General features: G+C 34.8%; 1 protein-coding gene across 1 annotated transcript; it reads right to left on the bottom strand.

Annotated features, from left to right (window-relative positions):
- Positions 1-2,261: 2,261 nt before the first annotated feature.
- LOC134846808 (DNA polymerase lambda-like) lies at positions 2,262-23,211 on the bottom strand (the record flags this gene model as incomplete). Its single annotated transcript, XM_063864201.1, has 6 exons — positions 2,262-3,113; positions 18,407-18,488; positions 19,425-19,602; positions 20,107-20,350; positions 21,990-22,250; positions 23,116-23,211. Coding segments are annotated over 6 exons (1,044 nt in total), but the record flags the coding sequence as incomplete, so codon positions are not given.

Raw genomic sequence — 23,211 nt, 5'->3', positions numbered from 1 at the left:
CATTGTGAATGTCTCTGTACTATATATTTTGTTTTTCTTCAGACCTAAATCTCCAGAAAAAGCAGCTTATGAATGCTGTTTAATTGAAAACCCAAGACATTTCTTCAACCTAGACTGTAAATCAGTGTTCAACAAATTTTGTCCAGTTCACAAGTTTTGTGTATGGGACTTTGTTGATTCAGTACCTAAATGCGAGTAAGTCAATAACTTTAGGATTTTCCATCCTAAATTACAATATCATACTTTCTATTTCTTTGTTTTAGATGTAAATCAGCTAACATTTGCGAAATTGGATAATTTTTCACTTCTGCAAATTATTGAAAGAATTCCTGAACTCAGGTTCAAGTACATGGGATCTTACCCCTCTGATAAAGTACCTCAACTAACAAAATACTCTTTTGCAATTGTTAACTCAGCTCCAAGCAATGATAGAGGGGAGCACTGGATCATGATGGCTCGATTGGATAAAACTTACTATTTTGCTGATTCTTTGGGTCGAAAAGAACAACTTATTCCTTTCTAACAAAAAAGTATCGGCGAATGGTTCCTCGAAAGCTACAAAAAACTGATAATTTGTGTGGATTTTACGCAATTTATTCAGCATTTCTTCTTTTTAAATTCTAACAGACAAACTTGAATAATATTCATGATGTGCATGTTTTGAATTTTATAAGTAATTTTATGTAAATTTGTAGTTTTTTCATTTGTAAGTGTAAATTATGGCAGTAAGTTTACTATACGATGCAGTGATTTATATACTTTCTTTGTAATTTAAACTTTTTTTCTCAAAAAACTTGACTTTTTTCGAAGTCTCTGTAGGTTTCAGCATTGTTTCAATTAGATAGAAAGTAAAATGATCGTTTCAATTAGATAGAAAGTAAGATTAGTTAATAAATTAGGTCAAATAATAGCTAACCTTATCGTTTTTTGAAGTATTTTGAAAATTTTTTCATAAAAATTTACCCAAAAACTCTTACCATTGACTTACCATGTATCAAAAATCTAATTAAAAGTCCTTCATTACACAACCTACACAAAATTAACTTTCGATATTCACAAATTAGTTAACACGCGCCAACATTTTTGCGAAAAAACTAGACATTTCCACACAAAAACTAAAAAAATTACGATTTTCTTACCATTATCTTACCATCACACAAACCATAAAATCTTACCATCGGTATTCCCTATCTTAATACATTGTAGACTTTATACCCAATCTTAATACATAGCATGGCAGACCCGAAGTCTATAGCGTATCTTAATACATAGGGTCTGCCATGCTCCCCCCCACTTCAGCTCCAACATCTACTACTGTCCTCAGTGTATTTTCGGAGCTCGGTCAAAGTTTGGTCGACCTAAAAAAAGGTCGACAGAACTTTCATTTTTTTCTTTCTGCGCACGCCACTGGCTGTATGCAAAGGTAAATCAGTAAAAGATGAATGAAAATTTGCAAAACAAACTTTTTTTTTAGCTAAGTGAGTTTTTTATTTTTCACTGGTCCACGAGTTGATTTATTGGTAGCTAGACTCACGACATGCTATTCGTTAAAACAAAAGAAATATCTAATGCAGAACAGGGGTGAACCGTTGTTGTGCACGTAACCCAGAATGCTCGACTACAGTAATTATTGCTAAAAACGTTAATAAAAGATCAGCCAATAAACTTCGGCACAAAAAAGAAACACGAATGATGATTATAAATATGAACGAGGCAAACTGTTTTAGAACCCCTTTTTGCAAAGTTTTACAGAATTTCGACAGTTTTAGTGCAACAAGAGGGAACAGACATTCAATTTCACAAATCAGCTACCATTGTTTTCAATAAAAAACAAGAAAAAATATCAAAATGAAGCACCTACTCTTCTCAACGTATCAACAGTGTGGTAGTTTGAATTAGAAAACGAGACCAGCTTCATTTCAACTCTTAAAACTTAAGGACTTTGAAGTACTGAATGACAATATCTTATAGTTTCAAAATATAAATATTATTTTGAAATCCAAAGCATGTTTGAAAGGACGTTAATATTATACCATTTAATATTAAACCCATAAAATTTCTTCGACGTGCTTGAAATGACAATTAAAAACCGATTCTATGCCAGTTCCTCCCCACTCTTTCGAGAATGGTCGGAACAATATTTTCGTGTTCAAAACGTAGGGTTATTTAAGAAATCTTATAATTACTACAGCTATCATGATCCACAAACTTTAAAAAGACAGCCCTCTGTAAATTACAAAGAAATAAATTTACGGCTTTAAAATTTTTTTTACAAGGTTTAAAGATTAATCTCGAAATGAATCAGAACAACGGCGGCTTTGAAAATTTATAGATGGGGAGACATTTGACGAAACATACTTTTAGCTCAATGATAAAATGTTTTAAAATGTATGTGAGAACCCTCTACTTTCAATTGAGAACCTTCACTTTCACGGTGAAATCTGTGAGAACCCTCTAATTTCACGATGAAATCTGATCGTAGGAGTCCGATGCACATATTTGAAACAGTAATATAAGTGGTTGACATATCCACTTTTTAAGAGAAACCGATAACTTCATAAACATGAACATATTCGATTGTCAGAAGATGCAATTAATAAGCTGGATCAGCTTTTCATTTATTGTCTGATCTCATTGTAAAACTGCAGATTGGTTGCACAGTTCAAACCTCCTTCTCCCTTTCTAACCCCCATCCCAAAGCCGCCTCTGAGTTCAATTGATATGTTTTGTTCAGTTCTTGATAGTATGGTAGTTGGTCCCTAAATCAGGTGTATTCGTCAAAAAATTCTTCCTCGAAAGCGAGCAATTTTGTCAAGAGCATTTTGCACTGTTTGCGGATAAAGCAACCCAATTTTCATCCTGTTTCATCCTGGGAACTCAGTCAACACACTTGCAAGCAGTCTGTCGTATAGTCATAGTTAAACTTTTTTTCACCAGTCGCGTTCCTCCGGAGGTCGAAAGGGCACCCCCATCACCTGGAACAACTCCTGTTCGGAACTGACTGGAATTATTTCGCCGGCTGTCTTTTTCTCGCCCTTCCTCCTAACCACATTCCTCTTCAGATGGTGTTCATTTAGCGACATGCCTCTTCTTTGTGCCAGTAGCCGAAGTGACTTAAACAAACGCGGTAAAAATTAGAAAAACCTTAACAGCTTTTTTTCAATTTTGAGATTTGAACCAGCGATGATTCAATTATCATACATTACAGCTGAGATAGTTTGGAACCAAAAAGATCCGAAACATTTTGAAGTGTTTTTGAAAATCATTCGTCAAACTTCTTCTATCAATCACCATCTAAAAGAGAGTGGATAAAGAATTTCAAGAAAGTTGAGCCGTAAGTAATTACAAATTAAAGCATTTATTTTAATTTGCGTTCAAAGTTTGAATCGGTTCGCAAAAACTGAGCTTTTTTGGAAGCTATTCCAGCAACGAAACTTGGAAAGACTTTCAGTTTTTTGATACTGATTGATAGCGCGAAGCTTTGCAAAAAAACCACATTGCTCTAGGCAATCTCATCAAGCGATAGAGCTTTGAAAAGCGTCTAGTTTTTCAATATAGCGGGAATCCATACAAAGTTTTACAAGGCAAGTTTACCAAGGAATTACATTTCGCTTTGCCAAACATACACAAGCAAGCATATCGCGCGTAGTATTTCAGTCAATTAAGTGAATCGAGAATATAAAGTTTTTAAGAGAAAGTAGTGTGAATGGGTTCGGGCTATTTTTAAGATTCTCTAATGAAGCCCTTCAATTGCTAGAACTTTGAACACTTTGAAGTTATTAGATGAACCGTACAACCACCCTAAGTGATCAACTGTAGAATGCCCTCCTCATGCATGTCTTAAATCTGAATAACAATTCTGTATAAAGTTTGCATTTCAGCCAAACGCACGCATAAAAATTAATTTTTACATTCTTGCTGGATTGCATTTCTATGCTGTTAATTACACTAATCAATGTTCTAAATCAGTTTTCTTTGGTAATACGACTGTTTTTGAACAACTCTAGGCTATACTCCAGTTTAGATTGAAACATCCATATTTTTCTCTCCACCAACACGCCACCCCTCTAAATTGATTGAGGGGATTGTACGGTTGATCCAAGTTATTTCAAAAAATAAGTTGCTTCAAGCAAAACCAAGCATCGGAACCGGAAAATATTACATTTTTTAGCGTAAACCGATTAGGAAAAACTTAACATTGCGAGGCCAAACTGTGAACTGGATAGGCGCACAATTTTGTGTCTATATGTTCCTGGATTCCAGAGACAAGCCTTTAATCATGTTGAAAATTTGTCGGAACCATCAAAGAAATTGAAAAAACAAAAGGAGCGTCCTTGATGCGGAAACAGCTTAGATTTCCCAAAAAGCAGTTTAGCCGCCTAATGAATTCACATCAACCCAGCTCCTCAAATGATAAAATTAATTTCAAGTTAAATTGTATTGATACACAATTCGCAAAACTAGAAGCCTTCAAAGCAAAGTTGTCCAGCAAAAGCTATTTCCAATGTTTCAGCTTAATTCCATTGCTTGAACCAGTTCACAAAAAATTATATTTTCTTAGGAAACTAACAAACGGAGGCGGCGTTCAACAGTGCCGAATTACAACAGTGCCGAAAAAGGTGCTAAAAAATCAGAATAATTTTCTGAGCGGGAAATTACTGACGCTAATTAACAAACAAAATCACTCCGATTTTGACGGCAAAAATGTCTAAAACTGCAAACTAAACAACAAAACAAGTTGCAAATGTCACTTAAGATTATAAGCGATCGCCGTTTCATTTTTGATTGCCGCACTTAGGTTGAAATTTGTTCAATTTTTCGGCACTGTTGTACTGCCCCTAACCAAACGACGAAACTTTGATACAGTTCAATTCCTTAACATAAGAAAAAATGAAATATAATTTTATATAATTGGGACACTGTTACAAGGAAATGCACTATATTATATTGGGACTGGTAAAAACGAACCATTTTTACTTAATTGAGCCTCAAACTGACTTTTTTCTGCACTTTTCGCCAATTATCTGAGCATGAATTTCATCAAAGGATGCTTAATGCATTTTTGATTGCCGTTAAGTTCAAAATAATGGCCAGTTTCTATCTTATTTAACGCTCAGGATACCAGCCCTGCTATTTTAAGGAAAATCAGTCAAACTTTGTAAGAAATATTTTAGTTTATAATGCAAATCCAGACTTAATTTTTCTGGATTCAGTTTTAACCATTCAGACTCGGTTATTATGATTCTTTATTTATATAAAAGTCAAAAATCTATCCATTTTTTAGATTTATAAAACAAGAAGTTTCGAGCTTTATTACAGAAAGCTATCCCTATGCTGCCTTACTTGACAGCATCAATCTAGTTTTGTGATTTAAAAAAATAATTTCGATTTATCAAAATTTGGGGGATTTAATCGAAAAGAGCCTGGATTATGTAAAAGATGGACAGGTGAAAAAATTGAAAAAATAGATTGCAATTACCAACCAATTATTAAATTATCTAACTCGATTTTCAATGATAAAAACATGGTTTTCGCAAAATTTATCTGCTTTCCAAAAATTACTTTCAATAACAAATAAAATTACCATAGAACAAATCCAACACTTGAACTAAGTTAACGAAAAGTCTGACATGAGTGGGATCCAAAATAGTTCAACCTCAACACCGCTCCTTACAACGCTTGGCTATTCTGCTCATGCAATTCGATGAAAAAAGTATACCATTTCACTGCCGAAAAGCAACATGGCCAAACAGGTTGTAATTAGGGACCTAAATATCATAATTATATCAATTTCAGTTGCTGCATGGAGTTTGATTCGTTTTACCCGTTCGCATCAGGAAAAGTTCTGGGATTAGCGGCAAAAGAGCAAGTCTAGTAGTCAGCAGATTGTAGTAGAGGGAAAGACAGAGAGAGCTCTTGTTTTTTTTTTACAAAAGCTGGAAAAACTTGCTCATAAATAAACCATCCGATTCGGTTTTCACCACCAAAAACAATTTAATCACAAAACATTAAATTAGGAATTTCAATAAACAATAACAGTAATAGCTAACCTTCTCTAGGTGAACTGGAATTGATCTTTCTTATTCTGCTCAAACTGAAATATCACTTCCCGAGTTTTGTTAAAGCTAGCTGGTGAAACACGACCTTTAGTCACTGGTTCGAGTAACTTTGTGCGGATGATTTACCGTATATATTTGATTGCTGAATTACTATTGGAATTATTGCTCAAATCCTTTAACTCACTCCTTAGTAGTCAACCGTTTGTCGCTGCATTAACCTAGATAGGTTATGGGACCAGATGCCCAAATACCAGTCAGAAGTCAAAATTGACTGTTTATTCAAACGAACAAACTGAGATTTGCAATGGAGTTGCAAAAACACAATTTGACAAAGACTACTGATCAGATAGAGAACTGAGAGAAGACAGAAGCAGGGCAACACAACTAGAAACAAAGACAAGGCTTTGAAGGGAATCATCATTCACAAAAAATTGGACTAAAAGAAGCAGGCAACACGTCTAGAAGCGAAGAATTAGGCTTTGAGCGGAATCAACAACCACTAAGAGTTGGAAGAATAAGAGTCAAAAGCAGCACGAAGGGGCACTAAGTGAGCACAGCGCAGAAAAAAGCACAACGCGGAAATTGACAGTGAAAAAACAAACAAACTGACAAACTGATAAAATACATGTAACAATTTGACATTATTGATATTTCATAAGAACTTAATCTTGTGTAGGACTTCAGTAGGAAATAAGTATTTACATTAGAAAAAAAATGTCTAAAACTGATAGAATTGTATTTTCGAGAAAAGAGGAGTTTTTTATCTACTCTGAAGAGCAGTTCGAGGCAGCAAATTTTAACTTGAATTTTTTTATGCCAAGCTTAACGACCGAAAGCAAGCATAGATCAAAAATAAGCTGCAACAGATGAAGGAAAAGACATTTTCGAGGAAAAACAGTAGTTGCGCATCTGGTACGAACTAGTTCGAGCTCTAGATAAGAAATCGTTTTTCTTGTTAAGACCATACAAAGGCAATGGTAGCAAAGCTTGGGATCTTTTACGGAAGGGGTTTAGATTTTTCAAAACCCAGACTGCAAAAACTAATCTTCTAAATTACATCGTTGAAAAAAAAACAGCAATGAAACAATGATAGACCAATTAATTCGAGCGGTGAAGAATCAGTATAACTTTAAACAATTGACCAAAGGAGTTAGTGGAAAGCTGGTAATTTCAATTAATTTGGAAGGGCTTCAAAACAATTTGAAACTTTTCTACTTGAATCTTGTAGAACAACATGTTGAAGGCATGAAGATAAGATGGCAAAGATTCTAGGCTTAAAGCTAGATTTGTTGCTATAGGCTTTAACCATTTGAAGGCAAAACTAGATGATGATAACTTCATGAAGCAACCTGAAAGATTCGAACAGTTTGATGAAGAAGGAAAACCTTAAGTTTCATTTGTTAAGAACACTGAGGGTAAAGGAGGTTTAATTAAACTGTGGGTAGTTGATATAGTGGCTTTTGGAGCAAGCAAAGACTTCAGAAGCTGGTTTGAAAAAAATATATCTGAAAAAAAATTCAGACAAGCAAGATAAGTGCTCTTAAATGGTTCTTAGGAATGAAAATTGATTATTCAGAAAATGAAATCAAGATATGTCAAGTGAAACACATTGAAAAAATTTTCTCAAGATTCGGGATGACCGATTAGGTTTTACTTCGGTCAGACAAAAAAACTGACGAAACATTGGAAATTTCAGGACAACTGGAAATTGAATTTTTTTTAACAAAAGGAAAAATTTTGATCTTTTGCCTGTTTAATGATATGATTTAATTCTTGATTTTTAAAAATCAATTCAAGTGAACAACTTTTAAAATGAGGCCATAAAAATCATACCGGTGTTCAAGTTGTATCCAGATTCTCCGTTTTGAAATGAAATCATTCATGATCAGCTTAACCAACAACTTTTTGGTCGAAAGATTGTTCCTGCGGAACCCCCCTTTTAACAAATAATCATCCAATTTGATTGGGTAAATTTAAAATTGATTTCAAGTTGTTTTTATTCAAAGAAATTTCAATCATGTTTGGTCAATTAATTTGAAAACCTATGTGATAAATGGAAACATTTTTATTTTGATATTGGTGGAATCGAGCGCTTTTGGAAGGAGTAAGGCAGAAACATTTATGTTCTCGCTAATAGAATTTTGAAGATACTTAGTACAGAATAAGGTTGCACCTATAACCGAAAAAAAAATTGATAACAAACACTGTTTGCTTAAACGGTTATCCGTTCGAATACAATTGTTCTTTTGTTTGTATAGATTTTTTGAAGGCTTTCGAAATTGCGCCAGTTATTTGCCAGTAATCGTCTATAACTTCCTGGTTTTTCTGGCCTATATTTTTTGATAACCTTGAGTTTTGCATGCTAACTGATTTTGTTCAACTCTTAATTTTCAAAATTAATTTTAAGTGAACCATTTTTGAAGTGAGTCGATGACAAATTATACCGATGTTCAAGCTGTAACCAGATTCACCGTTTTTGATCAAAATCATTTTATAACCACCGTAGCCAACAATTTTCTGGTCGAAAGATTGTTCCTGCGGAACTATTGAAACAAAGATTCATCCAATCTGATAGGGTAGCATTAACAATGATTTGTAGTTGTTTTTTAATCGAAGGAATTTGAAAACCTTAGTAAGCAATTGGAATATTTATACTTTGATATTGATGAAATCAAGTGCTTTTGAAAAAAGGGAGGCAGCAAAACTTATACTCTCGCCAATATAGTTTTGAAATTACTCAGTACAGAATACGGTTGCACCTATAATCACAAAATGTGCTTGATAACCAAACACGGTTTCCTACGACGATTATCCGTTCGAATACAATCGATCTTTTGTCTGTACAGAATTTTGTAAGGCTTTCGAAATTGTTCCAGTTATCGGTCAGTAATCGTCAATAACTTCCTGGTTTTTCTGGGTTAAATTTTTTGTATAATGGGGGCATCAAAAGCTTCTATAGATTGAGTACAACCATTTTATACTCAACAATTTCATTGGAGAGAAAAAATAAAGGGTTCAAAAAGCTAAGCGATCGATATTTAAAAGCCACAGCCGGTATATTAGAAGTAATTTTCGTTTTTCGATAAAAGATAATTGTTAGCTTTTTTGCATTTTATTGATGTATTATATCTTGATTCGAAAATGAAAGGATTATAATTTTTGATATTTAGTTATTTTTGTTTTCCAGCTAAAGTATTCTTACGTGATCCAGTTGCTTGATTTGAATAACTTCCATAGGGATATTTAAATATTAAAACTATGAAGTTCTATAGGCTATTCCAGAAATAACTATCAGAAATTATGTTTGCAAAATCGTTCCGAAAGAGAAAAACCTCGTGGGTAGAAATTTTTGAAAATTTAAGCATATTTTAAAATGATATTTATATTCAGTGCTCAGTACAGAATAATGTTGCCCCGTTATGGAATATGATTCTTGATGATCTAAATGTTTTCTTAGACAATTATCCGATCGAATTAAATCTTTTTTTGTTTGCATACATTTTATGAAGGCTTTGGAAATTGCTTTAGTAATTGGCCAGTATTGGTTTAAAATTTCCTGCTTTTTCTGGACTGTACTTTTTGTATAATGGGGGCATCAAAAGCTTCTATAGATTGAATGGAACCGTTCTAAACTCAAAAATTTCATTGGAGAAAATTGAGGAGTTCCAAAAAATTATTCAATCCGTCTTTTATTGCCCCGACGGTATATTAAGAGGAATTGGCAATAATTTTCAATTTTTAGAAACCTAAATTCGAAACCTAAACGATAGTAGTTTTTGGTATTTAATTCTTTTTGCTTTCCTGTTGAACTAGTCTCTTCTGATCCAGTTGCTTTATTTCAATACTAATCATACAAAATGATGTAGTAAATATGTAGCTCTATGGACTAGTCCAAACATAACTTTCGATAATTAAGTCTCCAAAAAAGTTCCGAAAGAGGAAAACCTCGTTGGCAGAATTTTTTGTATCCTTGATCATTTTTCAGCATTGTTGCTCATTTAGACACTTATTGATAAAGAATTATCTTCAAAGTTATTTCTTCAAAAAAAGATCTTTTTAATTTATCATCACGAGGCGCGTAAGTTTTGGTACATTGCTTTTTTATGGAAAGTGTTGAACTTTTTTTGGGCCTAATTCTGCATAAAAAGGTTGCCATTTTTTAAAAGAATTCATTGCTGAAATCCTATAAAAATGAATTTATTTTTTGATTACTAAATTGGTGACAAACAAGGCAACCAAATTATCTATTCATTCCGAGAAAAATTCGATAACAGAAAGTTTTGAACTAAAAATGCGTAAAGTACTTCTGTTGTATTATCCAACTAGCTGCTTGGTCATTTGTGATCCGACGCCTGATTACAAAAACCAAACTACAAGATAAATTTAGTTTCTTAATTGAGTGCAATGGTTCCAAATACGACAAGGATAGCCAATTGTTGCGCAAACAGCACTGAAGGTTTCGACCGTTTTCATAGAAAACTTCAAAAAAAGCTTTCTTTTTCACTTCTTTTTTCACATTAATTATTAGTTTTTTAATGATATGAGAGAACTATGAAAACGCTCGGAAAAATTAGTGTAGTTTTTTAGTGATATGAGAGAACTATAAAAACGCTCGGAAAATCAGATATTTGAACATAATCGAAATCTATGGATATAAAATAAACAAGCAAACAAATCTCAAAAACAAAATTCTACTTTTTTACTGGAAAATTTTAAATTAAAAAAACTTTTATTGCCAAGAAAACCAGTGAAATTAAGGTGAAATACAAAAAATATTACTCGACCACTCGTCTCGCTTGAATTCAGACTTAAACTTGAAAATTTCAAACCGGTTTTTCTCGACACTCACGACTGAAGTTGCTTTAATATGATATATCACTCGACCCACTCCAATGTTTATTTTTGGTAATTGTAATTGAGTGAAAAATCAAAAAACAATCAGACAGTTGAAAAAGAGTCATTGAATACCAAAAAAGTCATTGAAACAGAAAAAAAAGTCATTGAAACAGGAAAAAAAAGACTATTCTCGAAAAAAAACTTAACTATGAACTTCGAGGTAAAAAAAACAGTCAAAAATTTTAGATGAATAGGAACGCTGGGATATCTGAAAATTGGAGTCTGTTTTACTTTAAACAAAGGCAATGAAATGAACTAAAAAAAGAAACATTTTTTTTTGCTCGAGACGGGGTTGTATAACTAGGTGTTCGATTTTATCTTGCAAAAAATGTTACTGATGAAAACAAACTACTATGAATCATAGTAGAAGAAGGCTGTTCGTTTCTCAGAAATAGAATGAATGCGTAACGACCAATTAAAAATCAACCAACAAAGAAAAACTAAACACCTGAAAAAACTTGAAATAAATAATATACGACAAAACCACTCAGACCTCATTCAGATTGAGACGCTTAAACCGGCAAATTAGACAATAAATTTATACTATTTATAGTTTTTATGTTTCTCGTTTTACACTTTGTGATACTTTCTAACAAAAAAAAACAATGTCTTTACGTTCCACCTTGGAATTTCATGAGGACTCAACTGACAGTTCAGGTTTGCACATCTGCGATCAGTACCAACGACAAGAACCCGATCATCTAACAGATAAAGATTGTCAAGCGTTGCACATCTGTGAACAATTTATCAGAGATGAAAAAAAGCATTTAAGTTCTCTAGACGGCCAACCATGTCAATTGTCTCATCAATTTCTGTCAAAAGATTTCACGATTCTGAGATCTTTCGGGATTTCCGAGAACAACCCGAACAATATCAAGCTCGTATCTGACGTAATTTTTCCACACAAATGGTGGCCTAAATCCTATATACCTGACACATGCAAGTATTACAACACATCTGCGCAGTGCTCCAAAAATTGCCAAAACTTGCATATCTGCGCCAGCTTCGGATCTTTAGGTTGCAAAAACAAAAAGTGTTCTTTCGCGCATACATTAGCTGATGACAAAGAAAAACAAAAACTAGAAAACGCCGGATTTCACACGGAATCAATGAACGCATTTGACTTATATCTCAAGTTGCTGAAACGAAAAAAGGACCCAACTCCAGGATACACAGTAACACCCCAGGCTTTTATCCAGAGGGTCGACAAGAGTTCGGCGGGGTTACCAAAACCAAGCGAGAACTACAAGAAAACGATCTACATATGCCCAAATGTTTTGTCAAAAGGTCGTTGCTCGAACGAGAAGAAAACATGCCTAGATATTCATCCCTCCGAAAGCAGACATCTATTTGCGTGGCAGTATAAGAATGAAGGTCCAACTTCGCCCTGGCTATTCTTCGAAAAACACGAAAATGAAGCTTTGGAAGCCAAATACACGATGCCTGAAATCGACTATGGGATTCTCGATGGAACGCAATTCAAAGTTATTTACGATTTTAATAAAATGAAAGCTAAAATTTACCACCACGACAAAACCTTCAAACAAGCAAAACTGAGACGAATCGAAGCTCGCAATTTGCAATGGAACATCTTTTACAGATACAGATACGACGCAAATCCTTGGAGGATTTTCCGAAACTTCCGAGGCAGTGGGATCGATTCTGAAGAACTAGACAAAACATTCCGATCGCTGGAAGAAAACGACAGCTATACAGTTGAGTTCACAATCCGGAATCTGAATCGCGCAAGTACTGTAACAATTCACATGTTTAAATGTTTTGGCGACGAATTAATATTTCAAGTGAAATCAAACGGAGACGCTCAAGTTAACAAGAGAAGACCCCACTGGGCCAAGCCTAGCACTGAAGAGTACTTGAGAATTCCTCAAAATTCAACAAACCAATTAAAACCTCTAAAACAAAACCAAGCTCTAGATGTCGACCATGAAGGAAATTGTCTATATCATCTCGAAAAGCCGAGCAAAAATCAGTCCTGTGCTATGTATGCTTACGCAGACCTTGACTTTCTATGGCTAGTACAAAACAATGGAAGTTCAAACTGGCTGAAAGTTCCTAGCCAAACATGCCAGTTACTTGACCGGTATTTTCGAAATCCTCAAATAGATGAAGTAACTATAAGTTCCGAACAATTGCTTACACATTCAGACACCACAACCCCCGACAATTCAAAAAATGTGACCGTCAGTTTCCACCTCGGATGTTTTCGATGCACATACACGGGTTCTAGTAATTCTCGTGATAGCATATTTTTGTGTAGATTGAACTATCCAAACTCTCCTTGGGAATGGTACTGGGAGGACATCGTCAAAATTGACGATCCACGGATTCCCGCAGCGGTTCCAAAACTTCTAGAAATACATGGATATGAATCTAGGCGTAGATGGGTACAGTATGGGAAGATCGGGCATAAAAACAGATCAGCCCATATTTCATCTAAGATAATTGAACACCAGTTTTTGAAAATTCCTGAAGGGAAAATTACCATCCCAATAGACGACAAAGCCCATGAAATCGACTTCAAAACCTTTCAGCAGAGGAACTTGAAAAGCGGTAAAAGTCGACGCGTTTTGAGGAGGCCTAAAGTCTCCCAGGGCTTTGACATCGCGCAAGTCATTGACGATGAAAAGGCGATGAAAACTAATTTAAATCCTAGCATGGACACTCGAAACATTTCTCAGGAAGAGACAGAAGAAAAATTCCTCAGAAGTTACCCTTTGCCTTTGAAAAACACAAAATTCCGGGAAATGCACAGTGGCAAAGAGTATGAAGTACTAAAAGAAGCCTTTGACAAAATCGAAGGTCACTTCAGGTCGTACTTTAAATTTCAAGATGACGAGTTGAAAGAAAACTACCAGAAGTGTCGAGACAAAATTTTAGAAACACGACAGCTCAAAAATCTGAACGAAACTATTCTCCTGAAGGAAGTGCCAGTTTTGAAACACAATGAAAGCAGCTATCATGAAGCTGTAGCCGAGTGCATCAAAAAGGGCGCCCAATTGACTACAAAATTGGTGCCTCCAGAAAGCAGCACCAACAATTCTATTGACTACAATTTCTACGCGATTGTCGTTGTTTTGGTATGCGCGGGCAAAACAGTTAAATTTGAGCAATCACGATGTCAAAAAACGGACGAAATTGAGTCAACACTTATCGATTCGTATGTGGACGATGTTGATAATCCAACTTTGGTTGAGGTGACAAAAAAGGATCAAATCCTACCTTTGTATATAGTTAGGCTGGAAAAACTTGATTAAAACTGGTTGAAGAGGTGAAATACGTGTAATTGGAAATATGAAAAAAATTTGCTTCTATCTAATTTGTTAAGTTTATTAAAACCTGATCTAAAAATTGCCAAGACTAATTATAAAATTTTCAAATAAAACAAGGATAGCCGGTTACTGTGCAAGTAGCAGAGAATGTTCCGACCACAATCATAAAAAAATTTAAGAACGTTTTTTTTTCAATTTATTGTCGTTTTTTTCGGCGTGGTGTGATCAAAGGAATATTCGACACTTATACTCATAGTAAAATCAGTAAATTGAAAAACAATTTTGTAGAAAAATTACTAGAAAAACAAAACAAAATGAAAAATGTCTAAAATTTTTTCAAAATTGTTTGCAGTTTTTTGAGTTAGTGAGATTTTGATTCCAAAAAGGCGCTAAGAAACTCAATGTAAACTAACGTTACTCGAGTAAAACTAAATTTTACATTCTAAATTAAGCCATTAAAAGCTTTCAAGCAATTAAACTAAGACATCTCGCTCGCAATAAGACGCAAAATCAAAAAAATTTCCAACCGGTTTTTCTCGACACTAGAAACTTTTGGGAATTTTTAATGTGTTTCGAATCACGACTGAAAGGGCTTTAATATACAATATTACTCAACCCTTTCGAATGATATATCACTGAGTCCTGTCCGAAAACTAAAACACACCTGGAAACAAAGTCAATGGTCGGTAAAAAATTGTAAATAAAAGAAATACCAAAAAAAAATTTTACTCAGAGGCAAAATTCACATTCCTTACGCAAGCCAACACAAGTCCAATTAGATTTCTACATTAACTAGTCGCACACGTGATTGATAAACTGACCCCTATAGTTCTCTTTGCAGAAATAGAAACAAAACAGCGCCATCAGTCCTGACTTCAGCACTAAGTAGCGGATTGAAGGGGTCAAAAATTTTCAAAAACTGCTAAAAAATTCTTTTCGGGACTGTTTTTTTTCAAAAAATTACCTGCGACCCAGAAAATTTGGTCGAAATGGAGTCTTTATAGCGCTTTGAGAGAGCTAAGAAAATCTATTTGGCACCTGAAAAAAAGGTCGACAAAATTTGGGAAGTTTTATTGAAAATCCGCCCTTCCCCGAAAAAATTCTGCATCCACCACTGGCAGCACAAACAAAAAATTAATGCAGTCGTTTTAATTTAACGCATTTATCTCGTTTCGAAATTGAACGCAATCTAATTGCCAATTAGAAATTAAATTGTAGAGAGAAAATGAACAAAAAATATTAAAAAATCTGCACCAATGTAATTGCACAGGACTATAGATGCAACTATATAACATTGTGCCATTCCCCCGGATGGCACAGTCAATTCTTCCGACGCACGCCGAAAACAGCATTGAAGGCGTTATTATCAAATTTCAGTGAAAAGGAGGCTCAGAATGTTCCAGAATTTTGAATTTTCAAAATTTCGATTTGGACTGGAACATTTCTGATAAAAACCAAAAACGGCCCTTTTGACGCGAAATATACAGTAAAACAGAACAGCCAATTGCAAGGCAGAAAAAATTCCAAAAAAGAGAGAAAAATAGAAGAATGAAACCTCTTATAGTAACACGAGGATACGATAAGGTGCTTATCAGGAAGAAACAATGGGTAAGGAAGGTCTAGTGGGACGTTCGGGACGGATGCAAACGCTCCCGAGCACAGAAATTGGGAGATAAAAACGTTATCTCTAGAAAAGGTCGGAATTTGAGGCCCGGTGCCCAGAGACTTTTGACAAACATAAACGATATTTTAGCTGCTGTAATGCCCTGAACGCATTTAATTTAATGCGATATTAACTTAGTATTTCAGAGCACGAGCACTTAAAGTCGAACAAAGAGTCAATCCATCTATCATGAATCTAGTACATAACTGTCAGTAAAAACATATATAACTGTGGTTTGCTAGCCGCGTTTTAGTAGTAATCACGTAGTCTGGCGATCCGAGACCCATGTATGAGGTTATTGTTGCATGTAAACGAAAGCTGATCAAAAGTAGTTTAGCTGATGGCCTAAAAGTGGTAATTGAAAGTTAGCCCGTAAACAGACCAGAAGTACAACTGGCTAGGTCAAGACGGTTAAAAACGAGTGGGATTAAGGTAACTGACAACAGCCAGACGTCAATAGGGACTTTTCCTACGCTCCGTCACTAAGTAATGTCTGGGCGAATGTTACACATGCGTATATAATAATAAGACTGCTTGTATCAAGGCAAAGTTTTGAATGGTCCGTTTGCCTTTCAAAAATTATGGAGCAGTAATAACATTAAAAAATTAAACGAAATTAATATGATTTTTTTTTCTAAATTTGAGATTTTTTTGTGAAAATAATCACCCCACATGCCAGAAAAAAACAACAAAAGGATAAATTTCGCTCTATGTAACACATCAATTTTGGCGAATAAAGCTTCCTTCAACCAGTTTGGAATGATTTCTAAGACGGATTAACTCTCCGCTTACGCGTTAATAGCGCGAAATATATCGCGCGTTAATTGTCTCAAATTGGCCAAAATGGCGATCTTTATACCCCCATAACTTAACGAAAAAAGATCACAGGTAAAATATCTTTTCAAATCTAAGCTCAAGACAACAATATCTTTTGAATGATGTAAATAAATTTTGTCAAAAATTTCAGTCACAACTTGTCTCTATTATAGTCAAGCTCAAACCCTTTTCAACACCTTTTTATCAAAAAATCCAAAAATAGGACTCAAACCAAATAAATACCAATGGTCTTTTCTGCATATGTATGAAACAAAACCATGTCAATAAACAGTTAAAAAAGTGTCAATGACATCAAAAGAAGTAAATCAAACTTTTGAAATTTTTTTTTTTTTTCAAATTTTTAATGTCCGTACTAATTTCAAAATTTTGAATATCAGGAGTATTTTTCTTCAACAACACTTTCCACACAGAGCAAAAATTGCACTAAGCAAGAAAACGGCAAAAAAGCTCTAAATAATAAAATAAGAAAGGATGAGAAAAAATCCTGAATAATAAAACTTCTACTATCTGTCAGATTCGATCCTCCGACCTCTGGTTTAGAAGTCTGGCTTCATCGCATCTGCACAACAATCCATTGAAATTTTGCAAATACTAGCCACCAAAAAAGCAGGTGCTAATAAATTGTCAATGCTCTGCAGCAAAAATAAATAAAACTATTACTAAGTGCGCATTAAACCTCCTGTCTAAAGATTAGGAGTCCCATAACTTCCCTCTACCACTGTGGCTGGAAGATCCGCTAACAAACGGGCTACCAAATAAAATAGAGAAAACCTATTAATAACTTCCCAATGCTATGGATCGTAATTGTGGCAAAAACTCAAACAAATGAGCACTTTTAATTTCGATTTTGGTTGAAAAAAAGTTAGTTTTATACTATCTTACACTACGCTCGCTTGAGTAAATAAAACTGAAACAGTTAGAGAAACCGATCAATAATTAATTCTCTAGTTTGCTGAGAAATCTGAAATCCTTTATTGAAACTAAAACTCATAGTAGTCGCATTTTCTAATTGAAGCGCGCAACTTGCCTTTTATGTAGCAGTAAATAAAATGAACTTATAAAAAAAAATTAAACGAAAAAAAACGCCAAAAAATAAAGTTACGCATGAACAAACTTTAACACTTTTTCCTATAGAAAAAAGAAAAAATAAGTAGCTAAATAATTGAAAACTCATTTTGTAAACAAATTTCAGAAATTGCGGCACTAAATTTTGCCATTGTGTCCCAACAGCTCAAAATTACTCATAACTGTAACTAGTATTGACTATTTCCACCCTGGGGGGAAGGGGGCGGATTTTCAAAAAAATTTTCCAAAGTTTTGTCCACCTTTTTAGGTCGACCAAATTGATATTTTTCGAGCTCTCCCAAAGCACTAAAAAGTCCCTGTTTTGGCGCGCCGCAGGAAAAATTTTGAAAAAACAGGCCAAAAAGGCGTTTATAGGCACTTTTTGAAAATTTGACCAAAAAATAGCGTTTTTTTGACGCGTGCCCCCCTCAAAATTAATATATATTGGCGCCAAAGGCGCCTTTAGAACATTTTTAGGGTCCGTCACCAAAAATGGATATATCAAAATAGTACAAAGGGGGGACCGTTTGGGTCAGCAAGGGGGGTCAAATCCCTGAAGGGGGGGGGGGGGACGTCCGCCCCTGATTTCCACTAACCCTATTGAAGTACGCAGATCCAGTGAAGTAGACAACAGCACAGGGGTACTCGGAGAAGGGTACACATATTATGTCTATCCGCCTAAGAGCTCTTTCCCATAATAGTCCCCCTCCCAAAGGGCAAACAAACAATAGCTTCAACAAATGAAAACCCCCATTAAAAGTCAAAACCAAGCTAACTCAGGAAAATGTAGCCAACAGACGGTTGGAAGTGTGTGAAAAAAAAACAAGACCCAAAAAAATCGATTAATAATTTTTTGAACAATTTTCAAATTTCAAAGAAAAAATAGACCAGGTTCAGGCTCTTTGAATTTCAAGAAAAATTTTTCATTGACACTTAATTGATAAAAAATAACCCAATTGAAGAAAGCTGGATCATTGGGTAATTTTTTTATTCCGCTGGGAAATCTAGTAATTAAAATCCACTATCGAAACTAGAAGTCGATTACGTAGTTTTTCGCGCCATTTCCGCTTCCGTTGGAGGGCTTTTTTAACTTTTAATTGATCCCAAATACTGCATATATACCTTAGTGCTATCATAAATGCATTAATATGAATGAATGCCCTTTTGTAGTTATTAGAGCATTTTAAGACTACCTAAAAAACCATCTAGACCTGCACAAAAGAAAATCACTTCGTTTTTTAGACTTCAGAGAAGAAGCCCGAGTAAATTTGATTTTGCGATGAGTTCAACTTCAGATTAGGACTACAACTCACTGGATGAGTTATTATGTACTTGCGGGTGGGGGGGGGGGGGGGGGGGTCCAAACCTGTCAGTTCTACGGTCGTCCCCCCGCTTGCAACCTGCTTATTTTCAATATTTATTACAAATTGTAATGAAAACTGGCATGCGGGTTACCCTAAATCCTAAATGCATATGGCCTTGAGATTTCTTGCAACTTCGTAAAAACCATTTGTTACAATTTTTCTATCTGGTGATAGAAGAGGGAACGATAGAAGAGTTTTAAATATAAGTACAAATAGCATTAAGTTAAGGATAGTAGGAGAAAGAGCTCGCCTATGTCTCCTATCTCTCTCATTCTCTCCAGCAGGTAGTATACACACTCCCATGTACTTGTGCATGTTGACTGTTTTCTCGGGGGAGACAGAGACCAGGTCATGTGTGAGGAATCCGATCGAGTGCAGCTCCTCAAGAAGAGGCGACATTATCCTGTTAGAAGAATAGCAGAGAACCACTCAGAGACACTTACAAAACACTAATATTTCATCAATCAAAATATAAATATTAGGTTCAAAAACATTGTTTTGAGTCTTGTCATTTCACTATAAAAAATAAACCACCATAAAATGTATTTAAAAGATCGACTTCTTTTCTGCAATGAAACTCTGACCGCAACATTCTAAGGTACTTGCAAAGCGACCACATTATCTAGCTATTCATGAAACACGATCAATTGAATGGCTAGAGAAAACTGTTAGATAGACTGTGTCATACTCTGTTAAAATGACATACATATTTAACAGAATATTGCGAATAGTCCATTTCTTCATATTGTTCCATTGAACTTAATAGATGATTTTTATGGCACGATTCTAAAAACGAAACCGAGATAGACTGAGATGAAAAATCATTTCTTCAAGTTTTTGCTCGTCCCTTAGCAACTAAAAATCCTACAAAAATCCGGCGAATATAAATATATTTTTGCCGCTCTGGTAACTCCAGAAGTATCTCTAGTTTTTTCTCTGAAACACTTCCCTGCTATGGGACACTCCGTCTGGTGTTGTAATCAAGAGGTCAAGGTCACCGCAGGTCGGTTTCCCTCGTCTGAAGGAGCCACAAACTTCGCAAATTGAGTTTGGATCGATACTGTGAACTTTGCCTCTGACGAAAGACTCAATCTCAGCTGCTTCCTCGCGTGGCATTCGAAGAACTAGGTCGTCGTATAGATCAATACCAACTGTTTGCGGTCCAGTAAGAACGATCTGAATGTTAAGAGGAAAAAAGTTATAAGTTTTTTTTCTGTTAATTCAAACTATGGATCTCGAATTTGATTGTTTGAAATAAACACAAGCAAAGCGGAGCTTTGCAGCACTTATTGCGATGCAACACAAAGATAGCATTGTAAATTAGCGTACAGAAAAAAAGACGCACGCAACTGAGGCTAAGAACGTTTTTCGAAATTCGAAAAAAAAATACAAAAATTTCCATAATTTGTCTCAAATGGCTTCTTTTTGAGAAAAACATATCAAGGAACACAGCCACTACCTTTAAACAAGCATTCACATTTATTTACCGAGCGGCAACTAAGCAGACAATACTTGACTAGATGCCAAATGACACGAAAACAAATTGATGTCATAGAAAAAATTTGATATTCTTTGAAAACTTTATTCGTTTTACTCCCCACAAACAAAAGCATAGCAATCTTTTCTTGCACTTTGAACAACGCAAAATAAGATAATTAGGGAATATAGCGTAAACCGAACCCATTTAAGCAAAAAATAAAATATAATTATACAAAATCAGAGTTGGTAAACTTACATAACACAGAACAGAACGACTTTCATTTCAAATTAAAACTGTTCAACCAAAAATATTTTTGATGCTTTGAAAAAAAATTATGCTTTGAACAGAAAAACGCCGTTAAAAAATAATTTAACAAAGGGTAGTCGGACAAATCAAGCTAGCTTTCAAAAATAAATCAATTTGCACACATCGAAAAACAACAAGCCGGACAAGAAACCTTAGACCGTATAAGTTGCGCTTTACCTCTGAACCAACTGTGAGTGATGTTGAGAAAATCTTAATTATTAAACGATAATTGAGAGTACTCAAAAACAACACTAATGTTCTTATGATCTAGGGTAATTATTATTCGCTGAAACGGTTTATCCACATCGAAACAAAGCAAAAAAACTTTTTATTTTAAATTTTTGTCTTTTACAAATATGGCTGTGGTCGGGGACTTCTGGGCTACTTACGCATTTAACCATCATTTTTTATATCGATATGCTAAAATGATTTTGTTTTTCGAATTCCTTTTTTTACAATAATATCTATCGTCGGAAGATTTTGGGCTATTTTACAACCCAAATCCGATCCAAATTTAACCAGAAGAAATTTCTCCAGATTCGAAGAAATTTCTGAGAGTGTCAATCCTGAGTGACATACAATTAGCCATGCTAGTTGTTTGCAAAAGTGAACCAAAAAAAGTAATTTAGAAAAAAGTAAAGTCAATAGTCTCGACCACGGGGCCAAGGAAAACAGCAGTATCAATGAAAGTTGTCAAGCTCACATGTTCGCCTTTTTCTTCGTGAACAAAAAATTTCACAACGTGAAATTTGTCTCTTAGGAGGTATGCCAGCTGAATTTGCCACGTTTCGACCCCTCACAAAATTAAGTTTCACTTGATTTAAATGGTAAATTTTAACCGTCATTAATTTCACTCCAAATATTTCATAAGCAATTAGGGGCAAACTGAGGGGCAAAATGAGTGAAAACATATCAAAATTTGTCAGGATATGATATTTTATCTTCTAAAATTGTGAGCAAGTATATTATGCAGATAAAAGCAAGGAGTGAAAGACGCGGGTTTTTAAGTCTAGAAACTGCACTTCATACCTTGTCCTTGATGTCTTGCAATGTTCTGTGTCCCATAGCATACCATGCCTCCGCGGTCTTGGAACCCACTCCGTGGATATTCGTGAACAAGTTCATAATCTGCATCTTTTCACTGTTTTTCACGCTGTCCAGTTTGCTAAACGAACCCTTTTCAACAATCTCCCAAATCTTATCGCCCAATTTTCTGCCAACACCGGGAATCGAACTCACTTCTTCAAATTTGCAAATGGGCTTCTTATGAGATCTAACTGCACTCACAGCCTAAACAAACGACTGTTTTACTGAAAAATTGCTACTTTTTAAATTAAACAAGCAGATTGAAAAATAGAAATAGGCTTTAACCAGCAGAGCATTAGTTAGGGCTAGGGAGCATATTTCGTACTACTTTGCATCCTCCATTTCTAACCTTCTCACTCTAACACTTGTCTAACTCAAACAATTTTTAAAACCAAGTCAAGATGCACACAAAAATTTTTCTGGCGCGATCTAACAACAGATCTTACAAGAAATTTAAAAAAGTTTAACATAGCCAATCGAAGATGAAAGATAGTAATGAACTGAACGCAAGTAAACATAAAAGCACCCTGACTTTGCTGAAAAATCTCGTTTCAGTTTTCGTTCGATTTTCAAAGAAAAAAATTGATGCCCTTTAAGCTCTTTGAATTTCTAGAACGATTTATGATTGGCTCTCTTTTGATAACATTAACCCAACTTGAGAAAACTGGATCAACAGGTAAAATTTTTATTCCGCTGGAAATCTAAAATTTAAATTCCACTCTCGAAACTAGAAATCATTCACGTTTTTTCGCGCCATTTCCACTTTCGTATTTGGAGAGTGCTATTTACGTCACTTACAGCAGATGATTTTCAATTGAACTCAAAAAGTGCATATATAGCTAAGTGCATTCATAAATATGTTTGAATGCAAATCTGTAGTTATTAGAGCATTTTAGGAATATTTCATTTAAAAAAATCAGCAAGACCTATATAACTACGTTCGTTACTCTTAAACAACGACTGTCAACATATCGTCTCGAATCTTCTCAAATTGAGGGCATCTCTCTTTCGCGAATAAAAATCATCTCAGTGATCTTAAGAAATGTTTTGCATGATTAATAAATTTCACCTTTCTATAGGCGTACACCCTCCATTTATCCCCTGTAGCCTCATAATTGTCAGCCATTTCTTCTAATTTCGAACAAATTAGCTCCTTTCTATCTCC

This window comes from Symsagittifera roscoffensis, chromosome 5 (genome assembly GCF_963678635.1).
Source record: "Symsagittifera roscoffensis chromosome 5, txSymRosc1.1, whole genome shotgun sequence".
Taxonomy (NCBI): Eukaryota; Metazoa; Xenacoelomorpha; order Acoela; family Convolutidae; genus Symsagittifera; species Symsagittifera roscoffensis.
Note: the sequence above shows the minus strand (reverse complement) of the source record. Positions and strands in the feature narration are given on the sequence as shown.